Source organism: Buteo buteo, chromosome 24 (assembly GCF_964188355.1).
Source record: "Buteo buteo chromosome 24, bButBut1.hap1.1, whole genome shotgun sequence".
In the NCBI taxonomy this organism is placed as follows: Eukaryota; Metazoa; Chordata; class Aves; order Accipitriformes; family Accipitridae; genus Buteo; species Buteo buteo.
The window spans coordinates 16,853,070-16,878,240 of record NC_134194.1 but is presented as its reverse complement, the minus strand read 5'-3'; the positions used below and the strand labels follow the sequence as shown (position 1 = coordinate 16,878,240).

The 25,171-nt window shown below is 39.7% G+C and overlaps 1 protein-coding gene across 3 annotated transcripts in view; it reads right to left on the bottom strand.

The window, feature by feature from the left end:
• Positions 1-25,171, bottom strand: part of TENM2 (teneurin transmembrane protein 2) — a 545,903-nt gene that overhangs the window by 181,902 nt on the left and 338,830 nt on the right. For all 3 annotated transcript variants that reach the window (XM_075056250.1, XM_075056251.1, XM_075056252.1), the window contains one exon: positions 4,698-4,932. In XM_075056250.1, coding sequence (XP_074912351.1) covers positions 4,698-4,932 — 235 coding nt within the window. The remainder of the gene's footprint in view (positions 1-4,697; positions 4,933-25,171) is intronic.

Here is a 25,171-nt window from a genome sequence, read left to right as displayed (position 1 = left end):
GAAGGCTGCAGCTACAAAAATGCTGAGTGCAGATGTTTCCCTGCTATGATGCCCCATGATTTTGAGTTCATGCACTGCATTGGTGCAGACTAGGATATAACTCATGTTGCTACTCCATCCATTAATCTCCCCTTTCTGTCCTAGCTCTCTCTCCTCAGGCTCACTCGGAATGACTGTGTTGGAATTGGACTGGCAAAGTAAAAAATATAGCTTGAACCCCAGGAGCAGGCAAATATTTTGAAGAGCAGCATGTGGGTTGTTTTAAAGCTAATTTTCAGATTGCTCAGTCTTTAAATTAAACTTTGCTTAAATGACCCCAGATTTGGACCACTGCTTTTATACTAGAGCTCACAAGATCTAAAGTGACTGATTTTGTAATCAGCAGAAGAGTGACCATGATCCTTTCTCCTGAAATAGAGGAGAAAGTACATTACAGTTTTCCTTGAAGCCTGGCAACAGTTCCTTGTGAGCAAGCTCAAAGAAATTATAGACATCCATACAAAATTATCTTTACAAGTAAAAGATTTGGACTGAAAATAATTCAGAGTAGGAGACCAAGTAGGGGACAAAAGGATAAAACTAATTTCTATTTCGTCTTTTTTCTCTTGGGTTAAGTATTATTAATTATAATGGTACCAACTAAATTAACATCAATATAAAGTACCGGAACAGGCATTAGTACATTAGGCAATCTTAGTCAAACACCCATGCATGAAAGCTCTTCTGTTATCCCCACTTATGAGTCATTCCATTTTTGACCGGTGCGGGCAGATGGCCCTGTGTGAGGTTCCCGTACCAGGGAGGACTCTTACAGTGCAAAGAGTGATGCAAACCTTCCTTGCAAAGCCATACTTTTCTCCCTGTGCCCTCAAAGCATTTCAAGCTTTAAAGCAGAGCACTGCCTCTCTAGCTGTCTGGAAGTAATGAGACCTACACCGGGATGTTCAAAGGTAGTATTTTCATCATTCATCCTCTTCGAAAGCAATGATTAAAGAAGCAATAAAAGAACACCTCTTAACTGGAAAACGTAGAAACCAGCACTTTGGAAAGGAGGAGGAGGAGATGGTTTGAAACAGACTGCAAGAGGACAATAAAAGTTAAAGAGCATTAAACAGCAGCTCCGAGCCTAAAGGTAAAGCATCTAAGTACTGCAGAAATGAACCATAAAAACAGCACCATAAAAATGCTACGGCGATGCATTACTGCATCCTTAGTTAAAGATATTTCAACCCTTCCATTACGGACCCTTATTTCAAAGAAAACAGAACAATTATGAAGCCAGCCTGGGGGCCTGTTGCAGTCATAAAGAAGCAGCAGACTAGGGAAGATATAGTCAGTATTTGTTTGCCTTGAACCAGAAACAAGCACACTAAAATCAAACACACGTCACTGGAAGTGTTCAGGGTCAGGTTGGTCGGAGCTTTGAGCAACCTTATCGAGTGAAAGGTGTCCCTGCCCATGGCAGAGGTGTTAGACTAGATGATCTTTACAGTTCCCTTCCAACCCAAACCATTCTATGATTCCAAAAAAGCATAATTAGCAACTCTGTATAAGCATTTTGCAATCTTGTAACTCCACTAAAAGCAACAAGCTACTGCAACACAGCTAAGCATAATTATGTAAAAAATACACAACCACAAACGGTACGTGGAGACTTGGGGTATAATTGCCTGAAGAGGGTACATGAAAACATGTGCAAGCAGTAAAAGCTTACTTTACATCACAAAGAAAATAAACCAAATGCGATTACTCCCCGCCCTGCCCCGCCCCCCCAATCAATATTGAAACAAGAGGTGGACAAGGCTATATTTGGAAAATGTGCTGTCTCCAAACAGTCTGAATTTAGCCCAAACTGCCTAAGATGGCAAGTGAAAGAAGGGAAGGGAAAAACATTCTTACCAGAAAAAAAAAAAAGAATAACGACATGCAGACACACGTTGTATTATTCAATGATTTCATCGCTCGGTACTGTTAGATAAAGAGACGTCTGGAATCTAAGTTGTGATCTGAGTTTTGTAGTGCTGACATAAAGCATTCCCTTCAGACAGTTCAGGTACAGCTTTTTGTTTCATAATCAGTAATGTGACCACTTGCACATTATTTTCAGTTGAGAGCAGAATCTACTGAAGGTAACTGAAAGGTGAAAACTAAAAGTTGTGAAACTTTTTCCTGATAAAGCAGGTGCTGTCAAGTGCTGGCTTTGCCTCCTGAGCACTCCACTAGTGAGATTAATAAACTGACAACAAGAAAAAAAATTATGCAGTAGAGCACTGTGAAGAGGCAGCATAAGAGGGATCAGCGTTTCACAAGCCAAAGCTGTAAAGTAAAGGCTGAACTAAAAAGTTACCAAGTGTCCTTTTTTTTCCTGTGGCTACTGCTATGAATGTACATGAAATACCAGTTTTAAAGTGAAAGAATTACAGGCTAATTCTGAAAGTCCCCAATGAATCTGCAGGCATCAATTTCAGCAAAACTCACTGCAAACCAGAAAAAAAAAAACCACAAAACCCCCCCATCATCTTCTGAGTTAATATTCTTGTGATGAAACTTGTCACCAAGTCCTGTCAGGTGTGTAATTTCAGAAAAGAAGAAAAATCGATCCTGAAGCGATTCTGGAATAGTCTTAGAACACAGCAATCCTGTCAGGATGTTTTCTAATATCTTAATGCTTGCCTATGACAAACCTATCTATGGAAAGGCTCCAATTAACTGCCGGGTATCTTGCAGCCTCCAAAAATAACCGTATTCACAAAGTAACCTTTTGTTATCAACATGAATACATATATATTCCCAGAGGTTTTATGATGAAAAAAAAGAAGAAAATGAGAAGAACTGAAGTCAGTAATGGAATTGATAGTCTCCACTGACAGGGAATAGGCACAAAATCAGACAGTAAAAGAAAAACAGCCAGACAAATGCCCACTTCTGTTTCTCAGGGATGCCAGTATTATGACAAAGAATCCTTTTGTGAATATCCCAAGGAATTCCCTCCATATAAATTGTTTGGTAAATTGGGACAATCTTAAGCCATCAGAAGTTACATATTTCAGGTACTATTGTACCCAAGAACAATTTCATATGAAAACAGATAGACAAGGAACAGTAAGGGATCACTCTACACTAGAATTAAAAGTATGTTATAATCCTGGGCAATGAACCACACAGCAACAATTGCCCAAGCTGAATAGGACCAATATTTTTATCTTGTAATTCTTAGCAATAAATACCAAATTCAGGATGGCAAAATTAAGTTCTAAATAGTAGCAGATGCTCTCACAGAAGCAGCAGTTAAGAGCCGAGCTTCACTCCATTTTTTTTTTTTTTTTTTTTTTTGGCCAAAGTTAGCTCCAAACCTTCAGTAAGTAAGAATCCCTTTCCTTTCTTTTTTTGGACATCTCAGACTTTAGGGTAAGTTGCATTTGCTTTTCAGCACCCCCGCCCTCCTTCTTCATGGCACCCATGTTACCGTTTTAGTAAAGTAGGGCAACGCGAATGAAGCTCCTTGTGAGTGTTCCAACATGGCACAGGAGCACAGGCTGGGCACAGACTCCCTGCTCTTTTCAGTCTCATTTGCTCCCCATGGTGCTACAACCACTGATTAACCACTGAATAACAATGGCCTGGGTGCTGTAAGCCTCAATCCAGCCATACCAACTTCTCCCAGAGCTCCAAACCAGAAGGCAATATTTAATGAAAATCTGGGAGGGACTGGGCTGGGACTGCACAGCAGTCTAACTATACCATACCTAGCTACTCTGGGTGTAATTCAGCAGAGCGGCATTAAATTCCCGGAAGACTGCAAACCAAACATCTCAGAAGCTGCGGCAACCAAGCAGCTGAAGCCACGGTACGAGCCAGTGTTATAAGCAGTCCAGCTCCTCTACCTGTACGCTGTGTTTAGAGCTCTCTGGGCAAGCAAGAACACACGACTATTCCAATGGCTTTTTTCAGCACCACAATGGCTGATTTTAAATTCTGGGAGATCAGCTCTGCCAGCTCCACTATTTAAAGCGCAAGTTAAATATGTTTGACATTCCATACCCCAAATGACAACAAACTGGAATATTTAGAACGGCAGCATGTCAGGCATTTATTTATTTATTTATCTGGCAGGCCTAAGTGCTGCACCTTTTCATTTATATGCAACTGTTTGCCCCACGGGCATCAAGCTGTTAACACGTACAGAAGAGATTAAAATGAGCTTGCATACTGGATGAAATATAAATTAAAATTATAGTACTGTCAGTCTTGAATCTGGGATTGTATCTCAAGGTCTTCCCAAATGCATAATTTCAAATGAGTCTCTGTTTGTTACTGCAGGGAAGGCAAAATGTGTAATTTTTCAGCAACACAGTCAATATGAATTATAACGTAAGTTGTCCCTGAGCCTGTGAGTAAAATAAGCTGTGCTAATACCATGAGTTTTGTACGCAAGGATGGTCCAAATGAATAAAAGGCTTTAAAATGGGACATGTGAACAGAGAGATTGTCACCTATCTACCTTCTGACGCAAAGCAAATCAGAGGCTGGTGGGTATTCTAATGTCACTAACTCCCAATGCTGTGTCAGCCAAAACCATCGTTGACATCACCAAAGTGAACTAAACCCCATCTCCTAAGGAGCCAAACCGTTTTCTCCGCACACGTCAGAGAACCGTGCATCGGCATCCCCCGGGGGTGTCCGTCCACGCGACCCACCTGGTCTCGAGCGGGACGTTGCTGTTGAGCACCCAGCTGTCCTGGAGCTGCACGGACTCGGGGGTGGTGGCCAGGTCGTTGGGCGCCGGAGCAGGCGCGTGGATCTGGTTCCGGCGATTTGTGAGAGAGTTCCTGTTGAGGGAGTTGGCAGAGGAATGATGATGGGACAGTGAATGGTTGTGAGGAGGAGGGAGAGGTGGCCTCAGCGTTGACTGGCTGTGATGATTTGAAGGGCCTAAAATAGAAAAGAAAAATAAATCACAAATGTGTGTTGACGATACTATTCTCCTTGGCATTTTCAAGGGACCACTGCCTGGAAAAAAAAGCCAAACCCCACAAACAGGAAGCTAAACCTGCATGCCTTTTGGACCTGTAGGCATTAAAACATGGTTAAATCAGATCAGTGATTATTAGAGATCAGAGATATAAACCAGTGTTTTGAGGTTGCACAGTTGGGACATTCACGAAGACTATACTTAGATTTAGAAATACTCCTTTATGGATTCTCCCTGGAGAAAGGATCCTCTGTGGAGGAACCAGGGCGGAAGTCTAGCTTGACCATTCTGTATATCCACCCAGAAGAACTTTTTCCTCCCTGTTAGTATCAAGGACTTTAAGGAGATGAACCTTAAGGGATTAAAAACAGCTTTGGAGAATACCATCTTTAGGCTTCTATAAAACTTAATCAGAGATCTCAATCTTCTCTCATTCACTGTTATATTACCAGCTTCAAACGAACAGTATTTGTGCCAGCAAAAGATTAAACTCCAAATATGAAAAGAGAGCAACAATGCAATGACGATATCTTTCACGTTCTTCCATGAGATCAGGATTTGGCCTGTATTTTTCTATTTAGTAATGCCACAAACACACACCAAGATCTGAAAATTATGCTAGTCTTTCAGCTTCTTTCACTGAAAAATGACAGATGATGTTTTTTAGATATAAAGAAGGATATAAACTTTTCTCATTCTTCGAATACTGACATGTTTGCATTGATAATGAAAATAAATTTTTCTAATCAATGAGGCCAGTGGATTAAAAAAAGCACATGAGAAGAACACAGAATAAGCAGGTGTCATTCTAGCATAGTCACTTTTCTAAACATAAATGCAGAATGGTAAATAAGTTTAAGTGCAATTCCACATGTTGCAATGGTTTACTTCTAAGAAAAACAGCGAAAGAGATTAAAGAAAACAAACACTGTGTGTTATGAACCACATGCTTTAGTCATTATATCAAGTTGTAGTTTTCTAGTGAACAATAATCAGAAAAAGTAATATTAGTGAAATGATAATTATAATGATGTATGGGGTTTTTTAGAAACTGAAGCACATTCTGTACTTAATGAATCAAGCAATAAAAGAAAACATCACAAGGGGAAACCACCATTTGCAGCTAGACATCTATTTTTATATGAAAAAAGTATAGAAAAACTGCTGAACTGATTAATTAACTGTAAGTTAACTAAGGCCAATATTTAAAAAAGACATCCCCCCCCCCCCCCAAATAAAGCAACTAACCCCAACCACCAAACCCCAAACCGTTCAAGGGGGATTAATCCCAATTGATAATCAGGCCACACAGCCAGGAACTGAAATCGGTGCATCATTTCAGGCTTCTGAATGCTAAAGTTCTGGTGAAAGCACCTTCCATAACCAGGGCGATATTTTAGACTCTCATGTTAAGCCATCCAAGAAAGGAGAAGTAACCAGTCTCTTGTCTTTTGTGTAGGGAAAACCACATAATATTGCAGCTCCAACACTGGCAATCAGAGGGGCAAACCAGCATGGCACCCCGAGCCGCAGCGGTGACTGTGTCCTGCCTGGTCCTGAGCACCCGCCTGGGCTCTTCCTACATGGGTAGATGTGGCGCTTAGGGACGTGGTTTAGTGGTGGACTTGGCAGTGTTGGGGTGATGGTGGGACTCTATGATCTTAAAGGTGTTTTGCAACCTAATTTATTCTATGATTCTATTCAACACCCCTGGGACCAGCTCCTCTCCTGGCACTGCACTGCCGACTGCCCGCCCCAGGAAAAAGCTAGTGAGAATACCTACTCCTAACAGCAATACAGCCAGGGAACAGAAAGACAACAGAGGTTTTTTGGAGAGAGATCATTAATTTTCTTAAGCGTTACTGTGGGCCTGAGGAAGCACAGGCCAATAAAGAAGAGACAGACAGGTTTACTGGGACTTTCGCAAGGCAAGTAGAAGTTGTCCTGTGACAAGAAACTTTAAGAAGTAAATTATAATAAATTCTTCAACATCCTTCACATGTTGTTTTAAATTTGCACAGAAGTTTGTTTATCTTTTTAAAATGTGTCTTGCCTGAATGCTCACCCTATGGTAGTGTCAACTGCTTTAAATACAAAGTCACCTTTCATGAATGCATCCTAAATTTTAGGGCCATCATATGTGCTGCTCTCCTCACTATCCTTGCCTTGGCTGTGTCTTACCTAGGCTTGAAAGAGACTGTTTAGCCCAGAAAATTTTACATGTAAAGCCCCCATTTGGACCCCTAGAACATCAAATGTCTAATCTACACTAGGTCCTCTGCCATTCCCCAACAGCATGTGGAGTAAGACGCAGCAGGAAGAAAATGTGTTTGGACAATATCCACACGCATAGAAGCTTAAGTGGAATTACTCTCTTGGTCTGTGTTCTGGCTTTAAACAAAGTGTGCTTGAATTTCAGTAAGTGGATATTTATGAGAGATAAAATACAAATGTGTGCCCTTGTGTTAAAAATTACTTCTGAAGATTCATGTGCTTCATATTTTCTTAACTTACTTTGGATGCAGCTTTTCCTTTCAGAGGATAAATATGGAAAAGTCATACCCACAGAAACAAAAAAGTTTTGCTCCAAGAGACACAGTAGTGCCAGCTAAATAAAGACTCTGAATCTTGGAACCACAAAATCATAGAGGCTGTTCTTAAAAGTGAGCCAACTGCACATCAATAAGAATGAACAGAATTTCTGTAAGATTAAGGAAGCAAGAACTGAATTCAAGTTACCACAAATTAATTTAATCTGCCTCAAGACTCAGATCCCACACAGTAAATAAAATGTAGCGCGCAAAATAAGCTCTGAGGAAGTAACTCAACATACACTGCAGCTGCAAAACCTCACAAATCTGGCATAAGATGAATGTAGCATTTAATATAGAATAATAAAACAAACACCAATATCAACATTATATAGATATTATATAGTTTATATTAAAACATATAAAAGCTTATATATATATAAAGTACTAACTAGGGAGCACGCACACACACTTGTGTATATATGAGAGAGATAAAAGCTTAATATGCTGCTTCTTCATAAACCTGTTTAAATGAATCAAAAGCAGAAGCTGAAGACTATTGAACTTGCCAGGGATATAAAATTGGATTCACATCTGAACATCTGAGCACTTCTTTATGAGCATCTTTGCTGAAATTAAAACTTCAACAGCAGTACCTGCAAATCTGCTGAGCTCTGAAGTTCAGAAAAGTAAATCACTTGCCCCATAATAAAAGATCAGCAGCCTAAAGGACTGGCACAACGTATCTTACAACATGATATGCTCTGCGGCCTCTTGCAAATTGCTTTATTAGCTGGAAGCTTAAACACAATAAGTGTCTTGATGGAGCACCTCTGGCTTTTTACATCAGGAAAGAGTTTTTTGGGTTTGGGGTTTTTTTTATATATAGCAGTTGCCAGTATATGTTTGGGGAAAGATACAGAGGAAATTACACCTTTTCTCAATTATTACATGAATTAGGGTTTTCACCAGAATACACTACACAATCTCAACATTTAGGTTTTAAGGAGAAGTCTCTTAAAACCACAATCAAAATCAGATAACTGGAAATCTGAAATACCGGTACCGTCTATACCTTGGCTTTTTTTATTTTTTAATTTCTGATTTAAATTCACAAATAGACAAACATACCTAATTCTAATGAATTTTAGTACACCTTGATTGTGTTGAGCACTTCTGAAAAATCAGGGCCCGATGACCATATAATCAACATGAGATTCTTCAAGAGATCTTACTGTGGTCAAGAACATCAGCACTGCTCATTGCAAAGTAGAAGTTGAGTGAGGATAAATCGTGTTCTAGTTAAGTAATCTAAGAATACAAAGTCTGATCTACATATCTTTGAAGTAGTCATAAGCTATCCAATTGACTTATTTGGGTTTAATCAGAACTGAAATGCTAAAAAAGAAAAAAAAAAAAGAAAAAGTTTTGTTCTGTCCATTCTTTTATCCAGTGAAACAATTAAACAACTCAGGCTAGCACAGAGGTAAAATTCAGCTAAAACAAGATGCAAAATAGCACTTGTCTCCTTAAAAACAAGCAAACCCAAACCACCAAAAAACCAACCCTGAGCAAAATTCTGTCACTATGATCTTCCCTTCTTTTGCATACACAAGAGTAAAGGATCTGCAGCCCGAAGTCCAACCCGCTGGTTATTGCCGTGCTGCGCACAGCGCAGGGTGAAAGCAGGGCTGCCATGGGAAGCGCTGTGTGATGGGCAGCTGCTGCAGGTCCTTCGGGAGCCTGCGCTGCTGCATCCTAACTGTCGTCTTCTGGGATGAGCCTGGCAACCTCAGGGATCAGGGAAAGCCACTGGATGTCACAGCGTTACAGGTACAACAGCGATGGCTGCGTGCTCCCGAGTACACACTTCCAAACAGTACTTCTCAGCTATTTTTGCTGTTCAAATGTTGCCTAGAATACAAAGTGAAATTCAGATCTGCTTTAACATGGTCAAATTATTTCTCAAAGTTCTTCTGAGGCTTTGGTACACCCACTTAACGCACACGCTAAATGCAAGCAACACAATGATCTGAAGAGAACAGGTTAATCTCCCGCCTCAGAGATTAAATTCAAAGCAGAATCAGAAGCATCCCTAATCTAAGCAAAGCAATCACCTCCATGCATCCCAGTTCTTTGTCAATACTACCTCAAAAAAGTAATGTAGATGTTATCTTAGTTGTGCTGAATTATCCCCTGTGCCATGATTAAATGCTAGAGACACATACAAACACCTTCTCATCAATCCTTTTCACAAAAGAACTAAAAGAAAAAACGCAAACATATATTATTTTTCTGAAATGAAAATGATGCTGCTATTTCCTTATTCTTCTAAACAATACATATACTGAACACAAAAAGATAACGAAGGTGATGCATTGAAAGAAAAAATGAATTAAGTAAACCCACAGAAAATCCTTGTTAGCCAGCATTAGAAACCCCGTCTTCAGTATTCCTAGTTCTCTATTCAGATAACTCCAGCACACTGTTTTCTCAAGGAAACCACATCATCTGCTATCACAATGAGTAACAGTTTTTTCACAGAACCACAGGGCCACCTTCCAAGCTAAATTCATCTTCAAAGGCAGATCACATTACTCAGAGTCAGGAGGAAAAGCAAGCATTGAAACACGCAGGAACAGAGTGCAGTATCCCAAGGAGCTGCGTCTCCACGGCCAGCTCTCACCCTGGGATTTCGGCCTTCACTGGAGTTTGGCGGGGTGGGACCAGGGGTCCTTCCCAGCAACACAGACTCTATTTTGTGCTATGTCTGCTTCAGTTCTTCTGTTCGTTTGCTTTAATTCTCTACATTATTTTGTGCGAGGCCACAGTTAAATGGAATCTAAATGTTCTGAAAATGTTTTCAACATATGCTGTAAAAGCAGCAAGTTATCTCGCTCATAACCATGGATATCATTAACTCTCTCTCTTGTTGTTGTAAACCCAAAACATTTGCCAGGTGTTCCTTCTTTTGTCCGCATGTTTTTACAGTGTTTGAGGCAAGAATAGGTTGAATGACTGGCTGTCATCCCAGACTGTACATTTCAAACTGAAAATTCAGTAAACGTGTGGGATAAAATTGTAAGTCACTTATCAGCCTCTGCCAGTGCACTGCAGCCATCTCCTCAGCACAATATTAGAGTAGAAAATTAAATGTTGCTGCGGCAAAAAAGAAACAACAAAAAACCAAACAAAAAATACCCCCTTGCTTACCCACAATATCCAGATAATCACAGAAAAGGGGAAAGGTGGTTTAATGGATAAAGTCTAGGACTCTGTCATAGTTTCTATATCCTACTCTGACTGAGCCAACCCTTGAGCGATTGTGGACGAATCACTTGTTATCTATAAGTGTCTTTATCCATATCCTTCGCAGGAGTGCTGAACGTAAATTACCTTACCACTTACAAGGCAATCAGATACTACTGCAGTAGGAGCCAGTCAAACGCTGTGTGTCTGCGGCTCCCAGCCTGCCGGGCACGAGTTCATCGCATGGGAGGCAGAAGCAGCAGCAACCAAATTAACTCTGCCAGATCCGAGTTGTTGCCGTGTACACACAGTGCAACTGCGACTCCGTCGTGCTCCCGAAACCAGAGGTGCTGAGACGCTCTGTGCAGATGCCCAAGTGCATCTAGACAGAATCAGCCTGCTCGGAGCAGGAATATTAGCTTGTTCTCAGTATTGCTGGAGCCAAAGATATGGCAGATTTGGTCTTTGTGCCACATGCGTTGGATGGTTGGTCGTGAAAAAGTGATGTGCATACTCATGCAAGCAAAGGCAAAGTACTAGGACCATTCACCGGGAGTCTAACTTGAGGGATTACAGTCCTATAAAGAATTTTCTCAAGTGAGAGTCACCTACAAAAAGGTTAAATACCACTGCCCTACAAAATAGTATTATCTGAGATACCATGTACTAATTGTATTTGCTGAAGTATCATCACTGAAGTATTCATTATCACACTGCATGAGGTGCATCAGCTGCATAAAATAATGGCTAGTCAATGGCAAAGCACATTGTTTTAATAATAATGCTTTATGTGGACTCAGTGTCCTGTGATACTTTTATATATATATGTGTGTGTATATATATAAAGGTAGGCATACTATTTCTATTTTTACATATCATAAAAGTGAGTCACAGAGAGGTTAAAAAAAAAGTCGTCTTTCCAATTAAAAAAACAATCCATGCATTGCACATCTTTCCCAATCAACCTTCTCATCTAGTTTTTCCAATAATGAAATAGATATAAAACATATTTCAGAGAGACTAAGGGTGTATTTATCTTCTTTAGCTTAGATATATGACTTCTGTCTGAAGAAGGCACTGATGTAAGAAGATCTAAAAAGAAAAGTGTACATATATATTTCTAAGCAATAAAGTTCATCATTACTGTCATAATTACCATGGAACATTTTAGTGCAGAATGCTAAATGTTGCTCTATATAGCTGTTTCTGCAGAATGGGAAAGAGTTGAACACTATCTAGAGACTTACACAAACCCTCTCTGAAGCTTACACAATTTGATACACTGAGAATCACACCAAAGAGAAAATGAAGACTTACATTTTTCTGAACAACATATGGAAACTTCTGAACAGAAATGTTTAGGCCAGCAGTGTAAGCCTGGTGACATTTTCCTGATTGGAGTACAGCTTGAAAACTGCTGTATCCCTGGATAGTCCAAGGGGGAGCCTGAAAATTTGCATAGTGAAATAAGAATAATTGTACTGTAATTTCCAATTCATGGTGAGTCTGGAGTCAGGTGCAATAGAAAGTCATCCCCAAAGCTATTACAGCAGTACTTTGGATTTTACATAACCCAGTCAGCTAGCACACAAAGCTGTTTTCCAAGGGGGCAAAAGAAATGCTAGTCACAGGTGTTTTAATGCAATACATTATCTTGATTATTTCGGAAACATCACAAAATACGTTACACATTGTCCAAAATAATTTTTTTTGTTGTTAAACCTAACCTCATAAAAAAATTATACAAGAAAGACTCTCTCAAAATTAATTACTGAAAGTAACTGTGTCAGAGAGATGATCTAATAGGAGACTGAGATCTCAGCAGTGCCTAGGTGAGCTTTTCAATAAATCAGCCTTCCAGGTACTGCAGATCCTTTAAGAAGGAAAGGTGTATCAGCAGAGTAACAATTTTGAATCCTTCTCTTGTTCTAAGAGTCTGTAATGTCAAGTTTCACCACTGAGAAGTTTGGCAGCTGAACTATTAATGAAACTGAATATATTGAACATGGCTTTCAGCATCAAGTAATTTCTCTGTTTCTCAGGCAGTACTATCATCACTTCCTAGCAACACTAACTTCTGTCAACTGCTGAAATTTTTTCATATTCCATCTTATACTACTGCCTTGGGATGATTCACCATAATGCATACTGCACACAAATCTAGAATTTTTTTCAGTTCAACAGCAGTATCAACAAAAATAGACCAGTTTTCTTGTTTAAAAAAAACCCAAACACATTCTATCTTACTACAGTGCTCTTCCATGGGTTTTCAACTTTTTTTTTTTCCCCAGAGCTTTTTTTTTCCCCCAGAAATATTTACAATATTACCCCTTCAGCCCAAAGAAAGCATGAAAATAATAAACCGATTTTTCCTTTAGGCTGAACCACCTGATGATCAAATGGTGGAAATAAACACTGATACATAAGAATTGTTAACATGAAGACTTACTGACATCTACCAGTAAATCCAAGGTTCCTGGAGGAGCTTCCTGGGACAATTCCATTTCACAGCTCCTGGAAAGCCAGTTTACTTTACTCAACATGTAGAACAGGTTACTTTACTCAACATGTAGAACAGGTAAAAATAATTTGTGTAGACTGTATGGAAAAAGTAAGAGGACTGTTGCATAATGCTGTAGTAAAGAAAAGCAAATATAATGCAATGTATATGTTGCATTGACCCAGACTTTTCAATAGGTTATTTCTCTTTTTAAAAGCAGGCAAGACACGAATAAGTGTAAGAAAGAAACAAGTACTTGTCTGCCTCCAGGGTACGGCAAGGGGCAATACTACATGACCGGCATGTCTTCCATAGGCAGTAGAATTTGGTTTGAATTCTTTATTGGTTGCTATTGGACAAAAAAGAAAATCATAAACCATTCAAATAAGAAGTCCTGTTGAAGTTGCCTGACTTTTCAGCGTACCAGAGAGGTTAACTTCAGGTACCACAAACAACAGTTTCTGTTAGTTGGAAGATGAAAACATGGGTTAATGAGTAAAAATACAGGGTATTGTAAGGTGGTGTATGAACGCCCTCGCACAGTTTATCACTCGGCAGCAAATGAGCCAACAATAAGCCAGCATTTCTAACAAAAGTTTTTAATTAAGAGTTTTTAGTGTATGAAGGGAAAAAAACCCCCAAACTAAATCCCAACCACTCCCCCACAATCACACATGATAAAACAGAAAAATTAATACAGGAGAACTTCAGTCACAAAAACAATCGGTCTTTGTCACTGGGTGCTGCAGCTGGGCTAGAACTTCTCAAAATACGATGTCCGAGGTGACTGGCTTTCAGGGGCTGATCCCAGTCCCCATCACCTACGGCCTCGGTGCCGTGCGGGTGCCTGGCAAACTACCGTCCTTCTCCCTCAACAGGGCAGAGCTAAGGGCAAGCCAAGCCGCAGCAGGTGCCAGCAGGCATTGCCCAGGGATCAAAGGACTCGAAGTGCGGGGCCGAGCCGAGGCCAGCCCAGCATGGGGAAGGTCAGCGCTGTCTGGGAACCACCTCCCCGCTCCGACCCCGCGCTGCGCTCCGCTTAGCACCCGAGGGGCAAGGTGTGCTGCTTTGGGCACAGCTCCGCGCCAACAGCGAAACAGCTTTCAGACTGCAGCTGGCTTTCGGTCAGCTGGGAGAGCAGGAAAATTAACTGCCTAACACCATCGTGAGGAAGCACCCACTGAGCTTGTGCTGTCCAGCAATCCTCTCAATAGTACCGCATCAAATACTTAACTGCTGCTGCATTTACCATGGACAAATTTCCTGCAAGCTAGAAAAACACTCTTTAGCGAAGAAGAAATGAAACAGCCCACTGAAGACTTTGACTAGCTGGAGAAGACCAAGCGTTGTCTTATCTAAACAGCGTTACCCACATCTTGCAGAAACTTAATCCTCATCAAGACATTAAATCTCGGTGCAACTCTCTATTATGTGAGCTTGAAGAGGTTCTCGGAACAAGGCTATGGGTCTTTCTTCTTTTTTTTTTTTTTTATTTTTTTTTTATAAAATACACCTGTCTGATCACCTACAATCACTGAAAAAGAAAACACCATCGCTACTCATTCCCTGGGACCGCTCGCTTATCTGACATCCTCTGCCCAGTTTACCCAGCCTGCCTCTGATACCATAATTACAATGCAACTATAAGCTTTCGGCTGCCACTTTGAATATGCGCTGTTCTTGCTTCTGTAGCATGGAGAAGGCCATCACATTTACAGCCTGAAGAGACTGTGTAATCATACTGGCAGAAACCTAACACTGAAGTGCTCCCACATTACCAGAACAAACAGAATGCAGGGAACTGTAATGTCTTTTGGCAATGCTTCTTGTTCCCAGTGTCAAAGGAAGAGCGAAGAGCAGAGTCCTACCCCTTATCTAGAAGGCATACATTTTTGAAAACACAGCTGCATTCCAGGTACTCAGATCAACATCATCTTTACCTGTCCTTCTTTGTCTCAAGGCCATGATTCCATTTTTCTGAGAAGACCAGCAATGCAAAGGCACTCAAGTAAAGAGCCACAGAAATATGGTATTAATTGAGCAATGAGGGAACAGATTCCATTTTCTATGCAAGGTATAAAAGTAGCTATGATAAGTGAAGTACATAGTGTTTCTTCCTTCAGAATGTCCAAGACCACTGCAGTATTAAGTGGAGTTTAGTACCATGAAAAGAAAGAGAGAAAACAGCTCTCAGGTGCAATGCTGTATTCACAATAATGATAGTGGCAATATTAAAGAAGAATTTAAAAATAGGAAAAGAGGATGACCCCAACATTTTACCCAACTAAAGTCATAGGAGATTAGAGAGTAGTTAAATACCAAGACTGCAGTTTGGCTAAAACCTCTGGATAAACATCTGCGACCTTGCAAAAAATTGCTAACAGCTTTTTCTAATGATGAGAAGTAACCAAATCCTATGTTTGAAATCTCTGCTTTAAAATGTGTGAGGATTGCTGGAATCCCTTGGACAGAAAAGGTTCATGGCAGTTAAAGCCCTAATGCGACAGATGAATTTCAGAAAACCCACAGACCAAGGTGCAAAGCTTTTTGACACTGAAGTTGACTCGTGAAATCAGGAAAGAGAAGAAAAGGAGGTAAAGAGGATTCTGAAGTCAGTCAAAGAATTCTGCTTCTTTAAGACATGGGGCCAAGGAAAGAGTCAGCAGAAACAAAGGGAAAAAGATGCTAAACAAAAATGTCCTATAAGCTCTTAAAGTAGTGTGATAGTAGTCTACTATATACAAAGGAAGCTTCTTGATGATTATGCATGTTATATGTATAGGTTATATGCAGATCAGCAAGTCATCTGGCACAATACAAACAGATCAGTAGTGAGAACAGAAGGTCCTAGACCCCCTCTCCTACACTATATGCTCTTTGGATAGTGTAGGGCGGTAAATTTGGACAAGATTTAGTCTGGCACACCTGGTTCAAGAGTCCCCACCATCCATGTGCTTTGAAGCAGTCTCATGGACTGGTCACTGTTTCCACCTCTCACGTCCCCACTAGAAGAGGGAGCCCATTTGCATCAATTTGGCAAGATACTAATAATTTAGTAGATATTAAGTTGCAATTCTGTATTTTAAAAATCCAATAAGACTAGTTTGGTATGTTATCATAACTATGATACAGAATGACAGCGCACAATATTCCTATTTCTAAATTAATATGCAAGAAAAATTTGTGTTAAGTCTTCATAGCTATCTATAGAGACACGCTCAACATGTCAAAGCTTTTCTGCAAGGACCTTTTATCAACCACATTTTCCAAGGAACATTCAGAAAAAGAGGAGTCAAGCTTAAGAAATTCCAAAGTCAAAAGGATATTTTTTTCCAAAATATCTCTAGTATTTTAAGTGAAAGTTATTTTCATTATACTATTACCAGTAAATTATAGCTATCTATAGTTTTACGTAGTGGGTTTCTTATTAGGTGTCCCTACTTAACATGGAATGAACCAAAATCAAATTACTTTGAAAAACAAAAAATCTAGCTAAATTGTTGCTATTAGGTAGCTATGCCTCTCCAAGCCAATAACAGTTTCTTACAAATTAAAAGAAAAATTAAATTATTATATCCATTCATTTTTAGTAATTTTCTTGCTACTAGTATTTGTGAAAGATTTTCATTTACACTCATTTATCAACTCAGACAACTTCACTAATGGGGTAATTTATTCTGATAACAAAAAAATCAAACTGCACCTGCAGAAGGGTATCACAGGTGGGTACATGCATATGGCACCTGGATCAGCAATAAGTATGATGTTTTATCAAACACAACTCTCAAAAATTATGGTTATCTTTTACATATTCACAAAGGTATATGGATGCCCAGATAGCAAAGACTTTATTTTAAGTGTTTTTGAAAGAAATATTTACAAATGTGGGAAGGAAGAAGAGATGCTAAACAGAAGAGTAGAATGTGGTACAGAAAGGGATCATAGAACTCAGTAACCTTGTACTTTGGCAACGTAGACTATGGAGTTTTTCTCTCTCAAAACTGTTCGTAGTCAATGTTACATATGCTGAATTGATCAATGCCAACAACCACAATGTAAGAATAACAATAATACTTAGTGTTCTCTAAAATATTTGCCGTGTGCTCTTTTTAAGGTGCTTCATAAATGAAGCCTCGTAAGGTAAGAATTTTACAGGCATGTAAACTGAAACACAGAGAGCAATGAATTAATATTGAATTGTGTGACCAAACCCTAGTCCCCTAGTTTCACCCTTCACCTGGTATTCTTCCAACAAGCTTTTCTTATCTGGTACATATGTTTCTCCAGTCATAACAAATTAAAACACATGAAAACTAATTCCAGTGAGTGCTAACAGAGAGTAACCCATGTTTAAGTTTAACTATTATTTCAAACAAGTTTGGTTTGTTTTTGGTTTTTTGGTTTTTTTTTTTTTCATGCAGGGTATTTGAATAATGTATTTCAGTAAACAGCAACAAATGGGGCAACTTCTACATTGGATAAAGATCTAGAAATGCAATATCGTTCTGCCTGACCTTTTAGCTAGCTGTTAAAAAAAAAAAAACACACCAAAAAAACCCAAACAAAAACCCCACAGCTGATCATAGATCTTCCAAATGACACATAACACAAGTCCTACCCATTGGAGAGGATTGCATTTTTAAGCTAATGTCTAATTAGTACATTTTAACAGAAATGTAAGAGGAAAAGCTACCCTCTACAGGGCATGCAAGTCAATCATCGTTAAAGCTTAAAGACTGTTCCATGCATATTTTCTGCACCATAAAAAAGAAGTCTGGAATAAAACCCAAACTACACATCTGTGTAGGATGCTGATAGACATCTTGATACGGTTTCACTATTTCAATTTACTTGCATATTGTTTGATGCAAGCTTAGGGAAATACGGCAAGCTGTGCCATGAACGGAGGGAAGAGAACTAACTCTGTTGTTGTATGTTGTCTTTTTATTAACTGAGACTCCACAAAACTCTAAATTTATGAAATACTCAAGAAAAAATTATTAAATTATTCATCAGTGATAAGACAATTAAGAAGCAAACTAAGGAGCAAGTGGAAGCTTGGTCCTGAGGGAGAACAGCTGGTCCTCTCATTAAAAGTATGTTTTGGCAGCAAAATACCCTCTGAACAGAGGAAACCTGCTGCTAAAGCAGCCTCAGAGTCAAATTTAGGCACAAGCGACAGACTCATGTGAAGAGTAAGGTAGGTATACATCGGGTATCACTGTGTGGCTGTTGCAAGCTGCCTATCCCCTGCTTTCAGCAAAAAGGTGCCGTGACTTTATGGCACTTTGGAGCCACAACATTAGATGGTAGCCGCCTCAGCCACTGGGCACCTCTGTGCTGCTGTGCCAAACTACAATGAAATTGGCTTAAAACTCAAGGAAAGATGCTGTTTGTACCAAATAAGCCCTTAGCTGAGCACGGAATCTAGTGATGAGGATGGTGTCAGAGTCACCGAATCCCCCTGCGCCCCTGCTTCAGATTCCTTGTTGATGAAATAGAAAAGCACACTGCAGACGCGAAGGGGCATTGGGTTGGTATCTACAGGAAAGTTGCACGAGCAGCTTGAGATCTTCTCAGGAGCACGTCCTGTGGACGTGCTGAACAAGAGCTTTGTCCATCTGCACGTTGGGCAACCACTCATGGACAGGAGGGGATATCCCACCTTTGCAGTTGCAGTGGTGCAGGTGCTACTGGAAAGAAAAAGGAACTGTACAATGTCAGTGACATGGAAAGTCTTTCAGAGGCAGAAAAGAGAAGGAAAAGGAATAAGAAAGGGAAGAGGAAGAAGATAGCACTTTGGTGCAATGCCTTTTATGGAGTGAAACACCACGTGCAAATACGGCACCGCCCTGCTCTAACAGACTGGTTCATAGTGCCAGAGCTCTGAGGGTGTCTGAAAAACTCATCATTAAATACCATTGCTCCATTCCTTCTCATCCCTCTCTTTCCGTCACCTACTATCTTTAGCTTGTGGGTTTTATTCATACTTTCCTTTTGTAGTTTTTATTTCTTTTCCTGTCCTGCCATCTCTGCAATTGTTCAGGAGATTCACCCCTCGGCTCATCTCTTACAATCTACCCTCCAAGATTATCCATCTTAAACTCCTAGTAAAAAGTAAAAACCAAACAATAAAACAACAAACCATCTCTACTCACAGCATCACAAAGGACTTATTAATTTGTATAATTCCACTGCTGAAATACGTAAGTATGACAAGTATGATTTGTGTTAAAGACAATATCCTTAAATATGTCTACAGCAAAAAACCCTTTCTGTAGCATCCACTGAAATATGAAATTCCCACTCACCTGCACACCTTGTTCTATATGTTTGAGATATTTTTTCAAATAACATAAAGGTCCATAATCTTTTGGTGACATAGAAATGCAAAATCAGATACTTCATCTTAATTTCATACAATCTTACTTCCTAGTCAGATAAAACACTGCTATGCATTTTCCTCCCTAAATGCCATCCTCCTTTCCCATATTTCCCCATGTGTGTGGAGCATCTTTACAGCTGAAAGTAGAAACACACAACAGCTTTTTTCCTAGTCAAATAATTCTGCTTAAAACTGTTACTGTGATTCTTGCATAAGAGTCAAACATCTTCCGTAACTGGCAGGAATTCTGACAGCCCTGCACAGCACCAAATTAGTCTCAGCCCGTTTCGAGACCTGATTCATCACATAAAATGTAACAATTCCCACTCCAATCTTTCTGTACCTATTTGTTCACTTGGGTCAGCTGGCAAAATAAACATTTTAGCCTTTCCTACCGCTCCAGATATGTCATAGCAAAGTGGGTTTTGCATAAAGAGAAGTGGCACGCTACTATCTTTGTAACAGTTTTAGGGCCTTAGTTACAAATACTTCAGATGATGCTCTAGACAGGAGTTCAATTGATGCAGATTTCAGCTCTTCACATGAACAGCAGGGAGAGTTAGAGATTCAGTTTGAATCAGTCCTATACTAATTTACCCTAGATGATAAATGAAGAAGGAAGCATATACACAGTAGAATTTCTGAAGTGATGGAATTTATCCATATCACGTTAACAATTTATTAGGTACAGCCTGTTATCTGGGCATATACAGGTGCTGGGTGTTCAGGAATACACAGGCCAACACCCTCCCCGATACACAAACCAGATCCCTACCTGCTCGGGAACAACCCCTGAGCAGGAGAAGCAGGTGAATCCTGCTGGTCCTGAGCCGAGCTCCCAGCCCAGCCGCCGTGCGGAGCAGCAGGAGCTGGGCTGCCAGGGCGGGGGGCAGGCGTACCCCCCGGCCCCGGGACAGTGCCAGGCTCTGCCTGCCCAGAGCCACAGAGCCAACAGGGGAGGGAAGAGGAGTGAGAAGGAACATTGCCGGGAGGAGGAGGAGGAGGAGGAGGAGGAGGAGGCGGAGAGGAGCAGGAGCTGGCTAGCAAAGGCAGTGGAGGAACCACCTCCCCGAGGTGCTGGGTGCTGCACCTTTCTGAGCGGGGAACCACGAGAGCAGGGCAGGCAAGGTGAAAAAGGAGGAAAAGAAAAACGCACAGAGTTCCTCCAGGACGGTTTGTGTTTCTTTTCAGGCAAGATTCAGGGCAAATTAAAAGAGAGGGAAACAACCAGGAGAGCTGTCAAGGACGGGACAAGGGAATTGCGTAGGCAGGAGGAATGCAGTATTGAATAGGGTAAACTGTACTACATACTTTAGGCTTGTCTATATAGCTATATCACATATAGCCATATGTCTACTATAGACATATCTATACCTGTAATTACTTATAAATACACACCTGTCTTTTTTTGATTAGTGCTACAAATGTGCAGCAGTTTGTGTAATGTACACCTTTCCCCTTCGTCCTAGTAATACTATCTTGTTTCCAAATTCAGAGATGTTACTGGGAAGTCCTATGACATATCCTTCTTAAACCTCAGTACTATTTCAGAGGGTTTTAAAAACAGGGAGCCAATACCTATACACCTCTAAATCAGTAAATTAAAAAGATACTTTCATGGACACACCATTATTCTTGCAACACTGTAGCTTTTGCAAAACTAGATTATTTTTCTTTCTCAAGAAGGAGCAGTTTTTGCAAAAAATGCTTGTGCTAAAGAAAAAAACCAAACCCACGATCTTAAGCCATCTTAAAGAAATTATTTTAATCCTGCCACTTAGACATACTGTTTGAAGGGCCAACCTCACTCAGAGCAAAGAATGATAAAGGAATTATTTTAATGTCAATACTTCAAGATACCATCTTTGGAGTCAATCCTATTTAAAGCAAGCAATGACAAGACAAAATTGATACTTCTTTATATTCTATACTCTTCAAAAAGATAGATTGTTGTTTCCTAAGCTAACATAATCAAATCTTCTCTTCTTTACGCATTAACAATTAATATGGATCCTGCTTATAGACATCTGTAATGCTTTGGGCTGTATTTATGGTGTGATAACTGTGTCATTTTGAGACACAGTGCACCAAGACGATAGAAAGACATAGCTGAACTGTTCACTCATGCTCCTGTCTAAGGGACAACACTGTTATCTTGTTACAAAATACTGCCCCAAGCAATGAAAAGTTTCATAAATCTTTTTCTACCAGTGTTGTCAACTTCTATTTTTGCCTGTGGCTGAATGTGATTATAATCTGTTTTCACTGTACAAGAAAACAAAGTGATCTAGAATATAATGACTGGGGAACATTTTGGAGCCCTCCTGAGCTGCAGGATATTTCCAGCTGCTAGCATAGCTGATAACGGACTTAATAGAGCTAATGATTTCTAATACCACTAACACGAGGCTATTTTCACAGTGGGTAAATAATGACTCTTTTGTTTTGGAAATAGTTAAGGAGTCATATAGATGTTTGATAAGTACATGATACAGTATAAATGCAGCAATATTTGGGTGACTAATGGTAGATTACACCATAGCTAGAAGATAATATACTTTTTTGTTTCCTTTTAAGAACTTAAAAGTTTATAACCCCGTTAACACCACTGTGACAGCAAGGAGATTTCACTGTAAACAATTACAAGTAATGTTTTAATCTAAGCATAAAAATGCATCCCTTTGTTTCAGTGCACTGCATCTTTGTTTTTATGTTGGTAATTAATATTACGAATCTTCACTAGAAATAAAATAAAAACTAATTGGATAGTAAGAGAAATTTTCTTGAGGGTTGAATGGAAAAACTGCATCAATGGGGCAAACTATGAATACCATATATGCCTACAACATTTTACTTGATCATGACTGTATGTTTCTGATGAGGATTAACAACATTTACTTCGTTCCTCCTTTCCCGGTGTGTAATCTCTGTTCACCATTCAAAGGCATGAGTTCCCACCAGGGAGGAGTCCTCCCTGTAGGCTAGAAGATTCCTTCTAGTTTTTTGTTTGTACGACACTATATACCAAAAAATTTCCTGTGGTAAAAATGTATTTCTCCTTCCCTCTTCTTTCCAGAAGTTACATACCTATATACGTTGCACATACGAATCTTCCATTTTTCCTTATGGACATTTGAACGTTATTTCACACTAAGTTCATGGCAGTTATAAGGACCGTTTGGGACTTCTATCCTACTCACTGCAGTGTTCTGCAAAGCCAGTGTTTGACGCCCCCCTCCCTTACCCCTAACTTTTTCGCTTCCAGCATTCCCTGCCCCACGCTTGCCTCTCTGCTTGGAGCCCCCAGCCCTCCTGTGGCCCCGTGGCGGCTGAGCGAGGATGGGGTCAGGCTTTGCGGCAGGGAAGTGCAGGCAGCAGGCGGGAACTGCCCCATCTCCCACGCGAAAGGAGCCTCGCCAGTCCCACAGGGTGGTCGGAGACCTCCGCTGCTCCGTGAAGGGGGCACAGTATGAGGGGCAGGAGGGCCAGGGAGGAAGCAGCACTGGTTTGAAAGCAAAACTTACTGTGAAATTCTGCACTGTTGAAAGCGCGGCCATTAGCAGAGAGTTCTACTGCCACTTGAGTTTTCTGAGCTCTATTCAATAGGAAACGGGATTCCCTACATGGGATTGCGTTTCTGCATGCTCTGTGTTCCTCTATCACCTAAGACGGGTGGCATCAAGTTGCTTACAATCCGAACTTCTCAAGAAGCAGACAGAAGATTAATTATGATTCTGATGAAGGAAACAAAGTAAGGTTTAAATAAAATAATTCAAGCTAGACAGAACTGCTAAAGTCAAACTGAAAGAAATAAAAGGACTTACGGCACCAACAGAGGATAATAAATGGTGTAACGCAACAAAGCAGTATCTACCCTTTATAATCTATATAGATTTTAGGAAAGCATATGATAACTCCCATTGTGATTCATTTTCACATATCTTGAAATATTACAGGAATCAAGCAAAAATAATTAAGCTTACCAAACTGTATTTCAAGGTACAGCTTCTACAGTTAAACAAAATGCAAACTTAAGCAGAGAGTCTAATACAGCTGCCGGTGTCAAACTGAGAATGCAATCTCTTCTCTTGTTTGTCACTGCCATTGTTTCATTATGAGAAAAAATTGTAGACTGGAACAACAGAAATATTTCATGGTCTAAGAGTTAATAGCAGATTTTGTTTGTGCTGGTGATACAGCAGTTCTAAATAACAGGTCAAACATGCAAGGAACACCATGAGATTGTTCCACATCACAAATAAATCAGGTTAAATATTATGAAAAATAAACCTAGCAGGAACTCCGGGTTCCAAATCAGGTTTTGTATTAGAAGGCCGAGAAATACAGGGTTCATAAATTCATATGCTTGACAGACATGAGCAAGCCAGTGGATATAATCATAAGGAAACACTACCATGATCAAGTAATGCGACAGCTGCATTCACTAGCTTCAATGACTTGATCAAATGCTACTTCTCCCTTAACATACAGAGAGGGAAACAGGAAAGCCACTAGATGCAGTTATTTATGCATTCTGAATGCTAATGCTTTCAGAACATATTAGGTATTACATTAATTTAATTCCTAAATACGAAGATTCAGAATTCCATAATTTTAATTTTTTTAAAAATAGCACTCAATATAAGACAGAAATTCAAGATACATTAGAAATGAAGCTAGAGCACACAACATAGCTGGCATGCCACTGACAATTTGAGAAGCATGTCAAAGGGCCTACACATTCTTAAAACTGAGAATATTGAGGAAGTTTGAGAACAAGATGGCTAAGCTGCTCAAAGAATAAGAATTAAGGATTGCATAATTAAAATCAGCTATAATATCATAGGGCAAAGATATATTACATGCATTAGCATATAAAAAATGAAAAAGCGGGAATTTTGGAGATCAAGGAGCTCTTCTTCTATATCAATACAGGAGTTGTAATGCCAACTAAAATTAGACTTAAACATGTAGATCTGGAATTTATGATAGGAATAAATGGTTGTTAAAGAAAAAGGCAATAATCAGGCGGTGAATTAAGTATTTTCATTATTTGGAAAACGCTTATGGAATGGAAAAAGTCTAGCAGAGAGTGCTTAACAAAGGTCTTCAAAATTGAGAAGATATATAGGGAACAAATCTTGCTAAGTCTAAAAGTTATAGTATTTCGTTAAAAATCATTAACTACAATATACTAGGCGGTCCTTCAAAAGGAAGCAAAGCTATGTAACAGGTGGTGGGATAGGAGATGCAATTCAGTGTTGACAAATGCAAGAGTAACTTGAAATTCTATTAACTATTGATTATAAACTACCTAAATGAACTCCAAGAAGAAAAAGGTGTGGAGGGGTGAATTTTTGTAAACAGACCAATGAAAATAACTGTAATATAGTAGATATTCCAGGATAACATTCTAAATGCATAACAATGGAAGAAAATAAAAATGCAGCATATCTGCTAAGCTCTGACATCAGGTTATTGCATGCTGCATCCTTATTACAGAAGTGAAAGACAATTATTGGCTGACTTATGAC